We start from the raw sequence: 13,538 nt of genomic DNA, 5'->3' as shown, positions 1-13,538 counted from the left end.
CTTTAGGTTTCTTGAATTAAAGCAGCTGTCAATGCAGCTTATACAGTTAGAACTAAATGTTTATAAATGATTGATAATAAGTGCGTACATTTGTATGAGGTGTCTGATCCAGTATTAAAGAGTATGTTGAGTGGACAGATTAGACGTTGAAGGACATGTTCAAACACTGCACATGATTAAAACAATATTGTTTTTGAAATTTGTTGTATAACTTTTTAATACATGTACACGGATTACGTAAAACAACTTGCACGTATCGTGTTCAACCAGAAACTGACTTCAAACATTTTCTGGGAGAGTAAATACTTCCCAAACCATTGCTCGTTTGAGCATAGGTCATTTTCTTCAATCTGCTAGACACTTGTGTCCAGTCGACTCGTCGCAATCCCTCTCTTTTAGGTTTGCCACAATAGATCAACTGTCCGAGTTGACCCGAATATACAATTAATTGACTTCCCCTGTTATACTTTGCGTCTTATGTCGTATGTAAATTCCATTCGTTCCTTCAGGGGTAGAAACTAACATATTTAGTCCACTAGTCCTTATAATGATAACATATAGCAAAACCCTTAAAAATGGCAAATTTCTACTAGTCCTTATGATACCTTAACTATTGGGCAGTTTGGCAAGGACTACAGGCCTAGTGCCAATTTCTAACGCTGTCTTTGGATGAAACAACAGCTGCCTTTATTCCTGCTATTCCGGTCCACATGGTGCGCAGAATACCTGTATACGTCCTGTTGTCATGATCATTTACAATTCCGGCGGAAGCAGCGCCATTCTTTGTGTCTTTCATCCAGGCTACTACTATATCACCTCCACGAGATTTAGGTCGTTTCTTTTGGTCAAACAGAACGATTTTCACTTTGACAATTTTTATTCAGCTTATACATATGTATGTCCGTAATTAATGCCCAGCTTGAGAGTTTTCCAGAAGCATGCCAACTTGATTTTTTAATAATTTTTTTCCGTGTTTAGGTGTTTTCATTAAAATAAGGTTTTAAAGCAGGTACTGGCATCAGTCCATTTAACATGTTTTGAAATTTGTACCAAGGAAAACTCAAATCTAAAATAAAACAACATTGATGACCCTAACATAGATTAATACAACGGGTCTGTTCAAAGTGGCATATTCATAGTAATGTATTCAGATTGACCAAACAAATATCCACAAGGCTGTATGACAAAAGGGATGACTTCAGATTTCCAATAGTCAACTTTCCCTTAATTATTTTATGGATTAGTCCCGCAGCTCAATTTTTGCCTATATTCCAGACTTTTAACATACAACAGTTGTTTGATCAGGGTTACAACATTGATGGCCTTAGTAAAGTTTTCAAAACGTTTTATGGTAAACACGCGGAGGACATTTCCAAATTTGACGCAGTGCTGACATAAAAGGATGCAATTCCCTATTTTAACTTGTGCCACATGTTTCCATGTTGTTTACATGAGAACAATTGACTTGCCTTTGCTTGTGTTTGTGACGATTCATCACCAATGGTTGTCATTCAAAAACACATGCTTATCGTACAGCGGGTTCTCATTTCAGCAGAGATGAGAAACCTTATTTGTCCAAACACTGTAAACATACTTTGAGACATATTAAAAAGATGAAACTTGGCAAAAGTGATCATCAAGTTTGAAATTAAAGTGTCCATTGTTCTTAAAGTGAAACACATCACTAGTCTCTGCGACAATGGCATCACAAGTCAGTATCTCGTGTGTCCGCCATGTGCATTGATGACTGCCGTGCAACATCGATACATGGAATGGATGAGACGGTTGATGAAGGCCATAGGCACTTGAGCCCACACTCTGGGGAACGCCTGACGCAGTTCAGCTGCAGTTGTCGGCCTTGATCGGGCGCCATTCAGCCGTCTGTGAATCTCGTCCCACAGGTGCCTAATGGGATTTAAATCGGGACTGAGAGCAGGCCACTGCATGGTTTGATGCCATTCTGCTGGAGGAAATCTCTTCTCGCTCTCACAGTGTGGGCACGGGCGTTATCATGCTGAAACTCGTGGTTGCGGCGACGTGCCAAAAGAGGTATGGCGTGTGGTCTCAAGACTTGATCAATGTACCGAGCTGCTGTGACACCATTGCCTCTCCCTGGACTGATGTTCTGGAAGACCACAGGGCCGACCCTCTGTGCAAGACCAATTCAACCCCACACCATGATGCTCGGATCACCCCACGAGTCTCTCTCAACAACACAAGCATCCGAATAACGTTCCCCACGGCGTCGCCTGACTCTCTTTCTGCCATCTGCTGTTGAGATACAGTAACGGCTCTCGTCTGAGAAGAGGACTCTTCTCCACTGCTGGTGGCGCCAATGCTGGTGTTGTGTTGCCCACTGAAGACGGTCCCGGCGATGACGTGGTGTCAGAATGGGTCCTCGGTGTGGCCTGTGGCAGTGGAGGTGTCAATCGACGACGCACGGTGTCCGCACTAATGTGTCGCTGGTGTGTCCCCATAGTCTGTCGAGCAGTTTCCGCAGCAGTAACAAAGCGATCTTGAAGATGCTGTCGCACAATCTGACGATCCTGGCGTCGGGTGGTGACCCTTGGTCTTCAAGTACGTGGTCGGTCATCTGTAGTGTTGGTGGTCTGGTACCGTTGCTGGAGCCTGTATATGGTCCTTACGTGGACTTGACATGGACATTGGTTACTTGCCGGGCGGTTTGCCAGCTTGCAATCGTCCAAGGGCTTGGTGTCGCTGATTTCTTGTCAATCTTGGCATGTGGTAGCAATTCAATAACGAATGAATGTTATCCGATCTAGGTGGATTTTATAGGGCAAAAAATGGGGGAACGCATGTGAATTTCAATTTGCACGGAAATCACGTGCATCGGGTTACCGTTGCGGTTGCCGTGATGCGTTTGGAGTGATATGCACATCTCCTATGCGGCCAGCCGGAGTGTGATGTGCATATATTTAGATATAAAGGCGTTTTCTGCCACGTTCCTGCTCACTTACTTTTGAGCACAATTTTGACAATTGTGACAGTATTAAAATAGTAATATTAACATATATATCTATCATATAATGGGTGGGTTTCTTTGCAGGATAAAGCCAACGGATAAAAACGATATCCGTTGGTGTCATATGCGTGTGGTAGATAGTAGTTCTGTATATATCAATCATGTTTTATTAATTAGCTTTTAATTTACTATGTATGTTGTCAATAATGATATTTTGTATATTTCAGATATTGCAGTAATCAAGAATTATTTATTGTATTTCTCATTTCAGGCTGCATACTTAAATAGTTGTAAGTCAAGTATTATCATTAAAGCCCTATTCTAATGTCATGTTTTACTTAGTGGGTCAGTCAACTGCTTGGTGGTCAATCAGAGTGTAAGCCCAGGCGTCCTCTGGATTGGCTAGTTTTAAATCTCTGTGTCCCACTTTCAAACCCCTTTGTTTTCACCCTGCACTTGGCATTACTACTTCACTGTGCACTGGACTGGAAGAAAGGATATACTTATATAAAGGTTAGTAGTTAAAAGTTATAATTGTATTTCATGCCAGTATAATTATGCAAATCACTTAAGTTTAATCAATGTCTATATAGATCCTTAATTATATTTAAACATGTCACATTTACTAGTATTAGTGTGTGCATGGTGAGTGTATGTATACTAGATATATTTCATTTCACTATATGTGTGTCTGTGTTAATCTAGGACATTTGTGTATTCTGTGACTTGTATTGTGTATTAATAAGTTGATAATAGTTTACATGTTATGTTCATGTGTGTAGATAAACATACCTTCATGATGTATTTTATATCATGAACAGGTTTTCACGAGGGATTTAATCTATTTACAAGGGATTGTGACCACCCAAATACACCCCAGTGGGATTCACCGGGTATATATATATGTATACTTATATATTGCTTGCATTGTAACATAATATAATATTTATTGTACCATATTTATATTAAATGTGTAAATCCATTAAACTTACATATCTAAGCTTATAATTGTGAAATGTTATAAATGATATAACATGTATAGCTTATAAGTGTAGTAGATTATTAATTAATCTGCTTCAGTTTTGATGTACTAGATATAATTGTATGTTTATTATTGTATTCATTGTTCCAGGGTGTCGGTTTATCACGACAGAATAAATAATCAGACCTCACACCCTAGCCTGTGTCATTATGTTATCTGGGACACATATGCACCTATAATGGCTACAACATGCGGATAGAGATGCATATATCAAAGGTAAAGTAGGGACTAATTTCACTGTTTATAAACAAATATGACGTCGCCCTTGTCATTCGGCGATCGAGTCCGAATATTAACCAAAGGGAATTTGGAGAAACTACTGGGATAATTGCTATCATTATGAAAAGAACAGTCTAATATACTGAAAATCAGTGTCTAACTGTAACTTAGCTAAGACATTTTACAAGTTTTGGCAGCTTTGGAGATATAAATTGCGAAACAATTTTGCGAGAGCACGAGGCCTAGCCAAGCGGGATCTTTAGTCATATCTGTGCTTGTTGACCTCTGCGGCCTGGAATCTTTTCCACAAATAAAAATTGTTGGATTTGGCCGAAATATGTTCGAATTGTCACGTTTTTTCGTTTTGTGTACATCTGACTGCACTTCTTAACGTTATGACTGGACAGACTGTCAACAACGTCTCATAGACTAGGGTTAGAGTGCTTCCCTTTGACAAAGGGCAGCTACTCTAGCGGACAGACCGATTGATTGCCGCGAATGGCAAGTAAGAACCGGTAATGTTTGTGAGCGATGGAAACCGATTTTCAAAATGACATATGATATAGAGATTATCACGCTTGTGTGTTTGGGGATGGTAAATATCCTGTATTAGGAATAAACACTATGTATTTAACTCGCCAAGGCTTGCTAAGTACAATGTATATTCCTAATACGGGATATTTGCCATCCCCAAACACACAGGGTGTAAACAAGGACTGGTCGGCTCGGAGTCAGTAAACTATGTCTGTTTGGGGGTATTCATGTTAAACTGCCGCATTCTATCTTAGTGGACTAGCACTTTAAAATCGGCATTAGTCCGGACTATAGTACAAGCAGACACATGCACGCACGCACACACACACACACACGTGCATGCGCGTCGCAAAAAAGTGCAAAAATCTTGAACACGACGTTAAACCCTATTTCACTTCACCTACTTTCACAGTAGCTTGATCAAATGGCCAGTGGCATGGAGGTACTAAGCTGCAGCGCTGTTTTTCTAACACTTCCAAGATGACCCTGTAGGCGCAACAAACGCTGGTCGAGGTCGCAATAGATACCTGGACGAAGCTCCATGATCAAGTTGGTGACGCTTCACTCTTTAACATAGTCCACCCGATTGATGTGAGTCAAAAACTGAAAGATATCAGGATGGGCTATCTACAGTTGTTAAAACGAGAAATGTCCTTGAATTCTCGGGAAAGTCTTCTCTCGTAAGAGGCAGCTAAAGGGATCGGGCGGTCAGGCTCGCTGACATGGTTGATTCATGTCATCGTACCTCTATTGCGTTGATCGATGCTCATGAAGTCAATCAATGGATGTTCTGGTCCAGACTCGATTATTTACAGGCCGCCGTCATATAGCTGGAATATCGATGAGTGCGGCTTAAACAACAAGCAAACAAACAAACAACAAAACACAGTTGAGGACCTAGGGAGAAAGTAAATTGCACAATCCAATTATTGTCATTGCTAAATAGTGTTCCGGTCCTGTTTGTAATTTTTTAGAGCACACTACCGATGTGAAAGAAAAGATAATCAATAGCTGCCCGGAAGGAGCGATTGGTATCAATGCCTCATTACTACCATATACTAGAATACCATTTGGTACATCACAAAATATAGGTAACGAACAATATTTTAACATTCACCGTCGATTGGCGTTTGGACACTAATTATATTTCATTCTGCCATGAATTAGGAAAATATACGATTTTGAATGAGGTTTGATCAGAGATTATCATATCACAAAAAATCCCCTCGATTTCACGGCCGCATCAGGGATCAAGTACGCCAATATTTTTAGAATAGTACTTCTTTTACAGCCATTATCGGTAGGCATATTTTAATAATTATATCACAATTTTAGGCTACAAAATGCAAAGATGTGGTTACAACAATATTCAAAGAACTCGGGCAATACATTTCGTTCAGAAAATAGTATAGAAATCTACAAAGAGAATGACCACCTCATGTTAGCTTACGAAGTTTCCGTGCTACACACGTTCAGTGCCTGACATAAGTTCGAGTGAAGTATTACGGTGTTAACAAACTGCTTGAGCACGTAGAGTGCCGTGTTTGTTTTAAAGGCTGTTATCGGTGATTCAGATCGACAACCCACTCGAAACACTGGACTCAACCCATGCCGCTTCACTCAATGTATTTGCAAACACCAAAGAGTTCATGTTTTATTTAGTCATGGTAGAATGGAGATAGACATACTGTGTTTCCAATGTAGAGCTAGGGTACGTGTAGATTTAACCGCGCTACATTTAACATTTAACTGTGCGTTCGGTTCCAAATTCAAGATTTTAACTCCACTTTGAAAACAGTAGATCTATACAGTACATGTATCTCCTAACTCATTCACTATTAGTGAGTGAGCAATTCAAATTGATATATCGAAAAATGATAGAAGTAGCAGCAATAGTGACTGTTAGTACCTGGCCTTGAAACGATATTCATAAGATAAAAAAAACAGGGCTGAAAAAGAAGACTAAAATCCAACAAGCAGCTTCTGTGTGTTCTTAGTGGTCCACAGATTGTAATACCTCGTGATGGTTACCTCCCTTTGATGTGTTCTTTGAGAGTTCGTCTAGTTTTGTGTCACAGTTTACTGGTGCGTTTTCTTTCACATGCTTGTGTCATGATGTTACATGAATATTAAAATATATCTTATTTTAAAGAATGATTCAGAGCATAGGTAGAGTTGAAGTTCTCATTGTTTGACATTTGTAACTTTACCGAATGAAGAGAGATGAAAACAATGTTTACATTACCGACTCTCTCTACTGACTGGTCCAAAGTCCAAGAGCCGGTTTAGGCCTATTGGTAAAATGTTTTGATGCGGGATAAAACCATCCTCACTCACTCACAATGCAGGACTGGATACTGGAAAATGGTCATGCCAGGAATAATGTGGAGGAAAAAAAAGTTCAAATTTATGACGAATTTGTTGATACTGTTCAAGAACCCTATAGATTTCTATATATAGTTTTGGGTATTCTACAATTCAGGGGTCGGATGGTGAGTTTCACTTGCCACTTCCTGTACCTGCCTCGATTCTTCACATTGGAATGTAGGTCACCCACCTGCTGATATAGCTGGGATGTTGATAAAAACAATATAAAATCTCACTCACATTTTCGGTATTCTAGTGTAGAGTATTATTTTTTACAAGTGATCTCAACCTAGTACAAGTTTCTGCATTTTGATTAGCTACATCTCATGGAAAAGGAAAACAAGGTCGATAATGGTAAACAGTTGAGATGAAACATTCATAAACACAACAAACCCTACTGTAGTATATGGAAGCCACTGGTTGTAATGGAAATGTTATTGATAAACTTTAGGTAACTGAAAAAACGAGATGGCAGGCAGCAACGCCTAGTCTTGTATTTCTTTTATGTCATAGGTGGCACAATTAATTTAAGTCACCCAGTCGTCTAACGGACCGCATTTAACTGTGCAGAGTTGCGTCCCTTAGGCATGCCAGAAACCTATGATAGTGGTTCGAATCCCGGTTCACCATAGATACCCAGGCTTGTGAGTTTCACCAAAGTGGTAAATATTGGTACAGGGCCCACTTACACAAAGCCATCTTAGTGTTAAGGTTATCATAAGCCTATGTTAAAGTATGGGAGTTACGATCATATTAGCGCTAATATTGCTTTGTGCAAGTTTGCCTGAGACCTGCATCACTTTCTTCCCACCATATGTTGACATGTCATATAAGTTGAATACTGTTCAAGCCTGACCCACTCATTATTCATGTGACCCGTGAAGATTCACAGTAGACTAGGTCTTCAGCAAACCATGCTTGTCGTAAAAGGCAACTATGCTTGTCGTAAGAGGCAACTAGCGGGATCGGGTGGTCAGGTTCGCTGTCTTGGTTGATACATGTCATTGTATTGCATGAATTGATGCTCATGATGTCAATCACTGGATTGTCTGGTCCCGACTCGATTATTTACAGACGGCCATCATATAGTTGAAATATCGCTGATTGCGGCGTTAATGGGGCCTTTACACAGGATGGGGACCTTCGTGCCTCCAGTGTGCGACAATAAAATCTGCCAGGTCGTCTTTGGAGGCTTAAAGGAGGCAGAATGGTTGCCTAGGTCGTTCCAAGGTGGTACACAGGATTTTCAGACATCGCCATGGACGGCATGGTCGCTGTGAATTTTTAAACATGTTCAAAACAGTCGCACAAAGGTTGCCGAGGAGATTGGTTGTTCAAAGGTGGCTCAAAGGAGGCAGAAGGGAGGCACAAGCATTGCCGTTGTTGCAGAATGAAGGCACAGTGGCCGCTCAGTTGTCGCCAGGTAATTTTTCCCGTCAATCTGGGTGATGCTTCTGCCTCCCTTATGCTTCCTTTGGGCGACCAACAGCGTGCATTGAACGATGACCGTGGCGACTGCTGTGCCTCAATTCGGCAAGGACAGCAACCCTTGAGACACCATGGCAATGCTTCTGCCTCTTTTCTGCCTCCTTTGAGCTACATGTAATGCCTTCTTAGCCTGCCTATAAATAGAGGGCTTGTATCTGCAGTTTTTCATTGTCATTGCAGACGCTGAACAACTCGAGCAGTTACTGCTGAACAACTCCTGGAGCAGTTACATAGAAACATAATTTTCTGGGTTTAGGCGATCATTGAACGTCCTGGCCAGTTTTTGATCGCTCAAAGGTGGCACAAAGGTCGCAGCCCTGTGTAAAGGGGGCTTAAACAAGAAACAAACAAACATTATTCATGTCATAAAACTTGAGGGATTAAAAGACCAGTCTCTGCATTTAATATTGAAGTGAAGTACATTGTTTTACCCAACAACATAATAATATATATTTTCATTTTTTATTTCAGGTTGTATTTTCTGATCCACGTATGGGAAGTAGGTAGAATCAACTCTGTATAGGCCTGTTATGGAAGATGTCTAACTTACTTCTTGCAATGTCAAGATCTGTGCTTCGATCCCACACTGTAATCCCATACCAGTCGGTCGCCATGTTTTCCTCCTCAGCACGTAAACAAGGGCAGGCAACTCCTACAAGGACCAAAGCTGTCATCTTTGACATGGGCGGAGTGGTCATCCCATCACCAATTGAAGCCCTGAAAGGTTATTGTCCAATATTTATGTTTCATTGCTAATATTTGATATGACAACAAAAATGATAACAGCTTTACATTTTTTATATTGATCCGCGACAGTTAACACTAACTGTCAGTCAAACAATAGAAGTGAACAACCAGAAAGTCGGACACGACATGAGACCCACTGTTATCAGGAATAGGTGCATAGATAATATTAACAAATTCTTTTTATGATAATTTTCCCATTATGTAGACAATGAAATTGAAAAAGAAATACCGGTAGGTAAGGGGATATTATGAAATCGTTAGTGCTACCTCTGGATGTTATGAATGTGTCAGCTTACAATTTTATTAAAAGCAAACTAAGTTATGTTGTAAGATCATTACCATATTGGATGTAATAAGTGCCCAGGGTGCTCTCAAAATTAGAAATAGGGGGCTCTTATTGGAATATTATTTTGGTGAGAAAAAAAACAGAGTTGAAAGTTCGTAAATTTCGTGGTTTATGACGGCCTGAATTGTTTATATACAACACATAAATTTGACACATGAGTGTGTCATATGACACATGAGTACGTATTATACACGAATAAATAAGTCTTGTGTACATTGATCAATTGGAGGGGCTGCTAATTGAGATTGTTCACTAGCCAATATATTAGCAAATATCACCATGGGCGCTTATTACGGTATTTAAATAATATTTATAAACAGTAGGATTAGACCTTTCAAATGGTGTATAACATGTAGTAAAAGATGTTTTACAAGCTGATATTTTCCTTGATAAATGTAGGCTTCATCTATCACCCCAGAGTCTCTGGGAACTCGGTGGTATGGCAGTGAAAGATTCTACTTGACTGGTTTTGAAAGAGTTAACATCCATTGTTTGCCAAAAAAGTGTTCTGTATCAGATCAACATTCAGACAAAATAAAAAAGTAACAATTAAAAGAATAAACTGCATTGACAAATCAGGGGGCACGGGTGGCCCAGTATTCTAGGGCACTGTATTTCGCTGTTGAGAGTTGCGTCCCTTGGGCACGCCAGAAACCTATCATCGTGGGTTCGTATCCCGGTTTGCCCCGATTATGTTTCTAGGTTTGTCAGCACCATGCCTGTGCTTGTGGGTTTCACCCAAGTGGTAAACGTCTGAGACCTGCATCCCTTTGAACATTTATATAGAATTATTGAAATGCACAATGATCGTGATGATTTGCGAAATATGTTTGACATGGTAACTCATGCTGACTTTGTTAGAAATCTGCCTCCTTCCCCCAGCAATGAATGGGTACCCAGTAGGATGAGGTGGTAATGTGACTGTTAACTTTCTTCCACCTCACAGGCAGTTTGGGTTGTATACTCCCCAGGGAGAAGAGAATAAAAATCAAGTGCACACTGATCCATTGACCTGGGAAATAATGCAGTGCTTCGGGGAGTATTCCCGACATGGGTACAATGTGTGAAGCCTATTTCTGGTGTCCCCCGCCGTGATATTGCTGGAATATTGCTAAAAGCGGCGTAAAACCAAACTCACTCACTCACTCACTTTGGGGAGATGATTTGGCACAAATGATGAATATAACTATGTCCTATGTTATTAAATGTAACATGTCATGTCATTAGAAGTCTACAGATTGATAAAACGTATATATATGCATGATTAACTCCCCTCTGTTGTTCCAGCATGGTTAACTCTGGTGTGTACATGCTAGGTCCTTTCTGTGAAGGATTATGTCCCCTGTGTAGTGGTCTGTAAGGCTTAAAAAAATAATAGTCTTGGTTCTCAGGCACTGCCTGCATCATCATAAAGTTCGCCGCATGTTTCGTTTTTATTTCCATTTTGAAAAATAACACGAAAAAAATCCTTAATATGCAAATGGTAGTCAAATTGTCTATTCCAGTATTTTACTCATCAAGGAAAACATTTATGTGGGGAGGCCCTTTCCCAGGTTGATTGTACACATTGTTTATTTGGTTACACAAGTTTAGAACATTGACTATTTCCAGAATTTGAAGTGGGGCACAACCTACCGAGGGGGACTGTCATCAGTCTGATCGTCAATGGTGGAGAGAAGGGAGCCTGGCAACAACTGGAGAGTGGGAACATCACCCTCCAAGAGATGACGGACGCCTTTAGTGAAGAGTGCTCACAGAAGGTCAGTTCTCCATGGCAACGGGGAACTGTGTGCCAGCACTGTGTAGCTTCAAGGGTCTGCCGGGGCACGGGGGTCCAAGTCGTCAAAGGCGCCCTGATTTGCTGTGCAGACTTGCTTCCCTTGGGCACGCCAGAAACCTATGATTGTGGGTTCGAATCCCAGTTCGCCCCGATTATGTGTCTAGGTTTGTTAGCACCATACCCGTGCCCGTAGGTTTCACCAAAGTGGTAAACGTCCGAGATACGCATCATTTCAGGGCTTTCTTCCCACATTAAGTTGACACGCCGTGATATAACTGGAATACTGATAAAAACGGCGTTAAACCCAACTCACTCACTCACTCTCAAGGGTCAGCTGATCATCAGTATGAATCAATGAGGGCCCTGATGAGGTATGCTCTTTCGTGTACAACAACTACAAACTTTAATCGTAATGTGGTATATACACAAGTTAGTGTTTGGTATGTGCATGGTACAAACTGCAATGAAAAATAAAAGCAAATCTAGCTTTCCCAATGTTTTCCTAGAGACAGACTGACAGTCTGCTTTCACACTGCTGATATGCCAAACCACAAAAATATCAATCACAGCTGTGGAAGTTGGACTTGGGTCTTCATAACAGGGATTTCTCTAGACCTGTTCAGGGGCTGATATTCGGCCCTAAGTCTGCAGCAGATGCCTGCCAAAGGCACTTCGTTTGGAATTCCAGATAATTTTCATATGTTCCGATTAAGTCCATTTTATATGGACACCACAGTTGCCATTTTCTTTCAACAATGTATTCCAACACTGAGAGCATGCAAGATCGAAGGCGTTTGCGTTATAACCAGTATACCAGTATATTACCATATGCCTGTCTACAATGCATGTGTTGCAGTATGACCCTTGTGTATCAATATTTTCCAATAATAAGAAATAATATATAATATAAATTATATCTACTATATTGAGGCATTTGGATGGACTGGGTTCATTTCTAAACAGCATACACTTCGCACACTGCTAACATTATAATTCCATATTGATGACCTAATTGGAGGTCTCGTTTATCCATACTGTCATAACAGATATCGAAATCTGAAGTCTGGATTATTGAGTGAAGCATGGCAAAGGGGAACTGTGTGCCAGCACTGTGTAGCTTCAAGGGTCTGCGGGGACACGGGGGTCCCAGTCGTCTAAGGCGCCGCGATTTGCTGTGCAGACTTGCTTCCCTTGGGCACACCAGAAACCTATGATTGAGGGTTCGAATCCCAGTTCGCCCCGATTATGTTTCTAGGTTTGTTAGCACCATACCCGTGCTCATGTCCAGTTTCCAGTTTTGAGTTGCCATTTGTTCGACATTTTCTTTTGAAGGATTAAACCATGCCATCAGTCATGAAGTGTTATAGTATATAGTTCACTATTTGAAGAGTACAGATATGCCATCAGTCATGAAGTGTTATAGTATATAGTTCACTATTTGAAGAGTACAGATATTAGGCTAAAAAAAATAATAGTCTTGGTTCTCAGGTGCTGCCCTCAACATCAGAAAGTCTCATGTTGTTTCATACTATATATGACAAGAATCAATTCAGTATTTCTGAGCACACCAACATGAGCGAGTGAGTTAGTTAAAATTTATCGTTGCAATTGCATTATTTCAGCCATGTAGAAATGCAAACAATTTTGTATATATACCAGCGCATCATAAATACAAAGTTATATTTAGAAGCAAATATGTTAAATGTGTTTAGCATACACAATCACACCAACATGAGACTTATCTGATCTGTGTCCAGGTGGGCAGGAAGGTGGATGCCTCATCCCTGGTTGAGAAGCTGGGGATGAGTGTGACAGCATACCCCCAGATAGTGGACGCCATCAGGTGTATCCGGGCTGAGGGCATCAAGACGGCCCTACTCACCAACAACTGGTTCATCAACAGAGCAGAGAGTCTTGTGCCTGTCGACAGGTCTTTGTTTGATGTGGTAAGTCTTTGTTTGATGTGGTGAGTCTTTGTTTGATGTGGTGAGTCTTTGTTTGATGTGGTGAGTCTTTGTTTGATGTGGTAAGT

The 13,538-nt window shown here is 40.6% G+C and overlaps 1 protein-coding gene and 1 pseudogene across 1 annotated transcript in view; one reads left to right on the top strand and one right to left on the bottom strand.

Moving 5' to 3' along the window:
* Positions 1-233: 233 nt before the first annotated feature.
* Positions 234-1,873, bottom strand: LOC139455111 (uncharacterized; annotated as a pseudogene).
* A 4,946-nt stretch (positions 1,874-6,819) lies between these two features.
* The window catches only part of LOC139456523 (acyl-CoA dehydrogenase family member 10-like), a 32,782-nt gene continuing 26,063 nt past the window's right edge, over positions 6,820-13,538 (top strand). Inside the window, exons 1-4 of the mRNA XM_071238291.1 lie at positions 6,820-6,863; positions 9,105-9,357; positions 11,338-11,486; positions 13,264-13,452. Coding sequence (XP_071094392.1) covers positions 9,171-9,357; positions 11,338-11,486; positions 13,264-13,452 — 525 coding nt within the window. The 5' untranslated portion in view covers positions 6,820-6,863; positions 9,105-9,170. The remainder of the gene's footprint in view (positions 6,864-9,104; positions 9,358-11,337; positions 11,487-13,263; positions 13,453-13,538) is intronic.

Source organism: Haliotis cracherodii, unplaced genomic scaffold, assembly GCF_022045235.1.
Source record: "Haliotis cracherodii isolate W230 unplaced genomic scaffold, xgHalCrac1.p SCAF_11, whole genome shotgun sequence".
NCBI lineage: Eukaryota > Metazoa > Mollusca > Gastropoda > Lepetellida > Haliotidae > Haliotis > Haliotis cracherodii.
This window is presented reverse-complemented; position numbering and strand designations above follow the sequence as displayed.